This window comes from Antrostomus carolinensis, unplaced genomic scaffold (assembly GCF_000700745.2).
Source record: "Antrostomus carolinensis isolate BGI_N321 unplaced genomic scaffold, ASM70074v2 scaffold38362, whole genome shotgun sequence".
NCBI classification, from domain to species: Eukaryota; Metazoa; Chordata; class Aves; order Caprimulgiformes; family Caprimulgidae; genus Antrostomus; species Antrostomus carolinensis.
In genome coordinates, this window is record NW_010298270.1 from 1 (window position 1) to 514 (window position 514).

General features: G+C 61.7%; 1 protein-coding gene across 1 annotated transcript in view; it reads right to left on the reverse strand.

Annotated features, from left to right (window-relative positions):
• Window positions 1-8: 8 nt before the first annotated feature.
• The window catches only part of LOC104520652 (RRP12-like protein), a gene marked incomplete at both ends in the record, with an annotated part of 4,399 nt that continues 3,893 nt past the window's right edge, over window positions 9-514 (reverse strand). Inside the window, 2 exons of the mRNA XM_010162397.1 lie at window positions 9-53; window positions 322-436. Coding sequence (XP_010160699.1) covers window positions 9-53; window positions 322-436 — 160 coding nt within the window. The remainder of the gene's footprint in view (window positions 54-321; window positions 437-514) is intronic.

Below are 514 nucleotides of genomic sequence, written 5' to 3' on the forward strand. Positions count from 1 at the left end.
GCAGTGTAGGGGAAGTGTGGAGAGAGACGCAGGTCACACAGAGACTGGAGACACTGTGGGGACAGAGCGGGACAGTCACAGAGGAGCCTCAGAGACACATCTGGCATGTGTCACTCACTGTGCCTGCCCAGGGATGCCAGCTGCCCTGCGTGTCCCCGTGCTGGGTGCCATGGCTGTGCACACCCTGCCCAGGCACAGGCATGACAGCGAGCACTGGGATGGCCCCACTCCACAGCTGGAGAGGGCAACGCAGGCCAGGCAGCAGCATAACCACCCCACCCACCTCCACGGATGAGCCTGTGCCCACCCAGCCTGGCTCACCTTCCTCATGATGGGGTGGCACTGCTTCCCACATGTCTCAAAGAAGACATCCAGCACCTGCAGCACCTTATCCCAGGCCGCGTGGAAACGGTATGTCAGGCCTTCCTCCACTGATCTGAGGAGAGAGGAGACGGTCAGGCTAGTAGTGCTAGATGGTCACCCAGTAGTGATCAGGGTGCCCACCAGGCCTGCC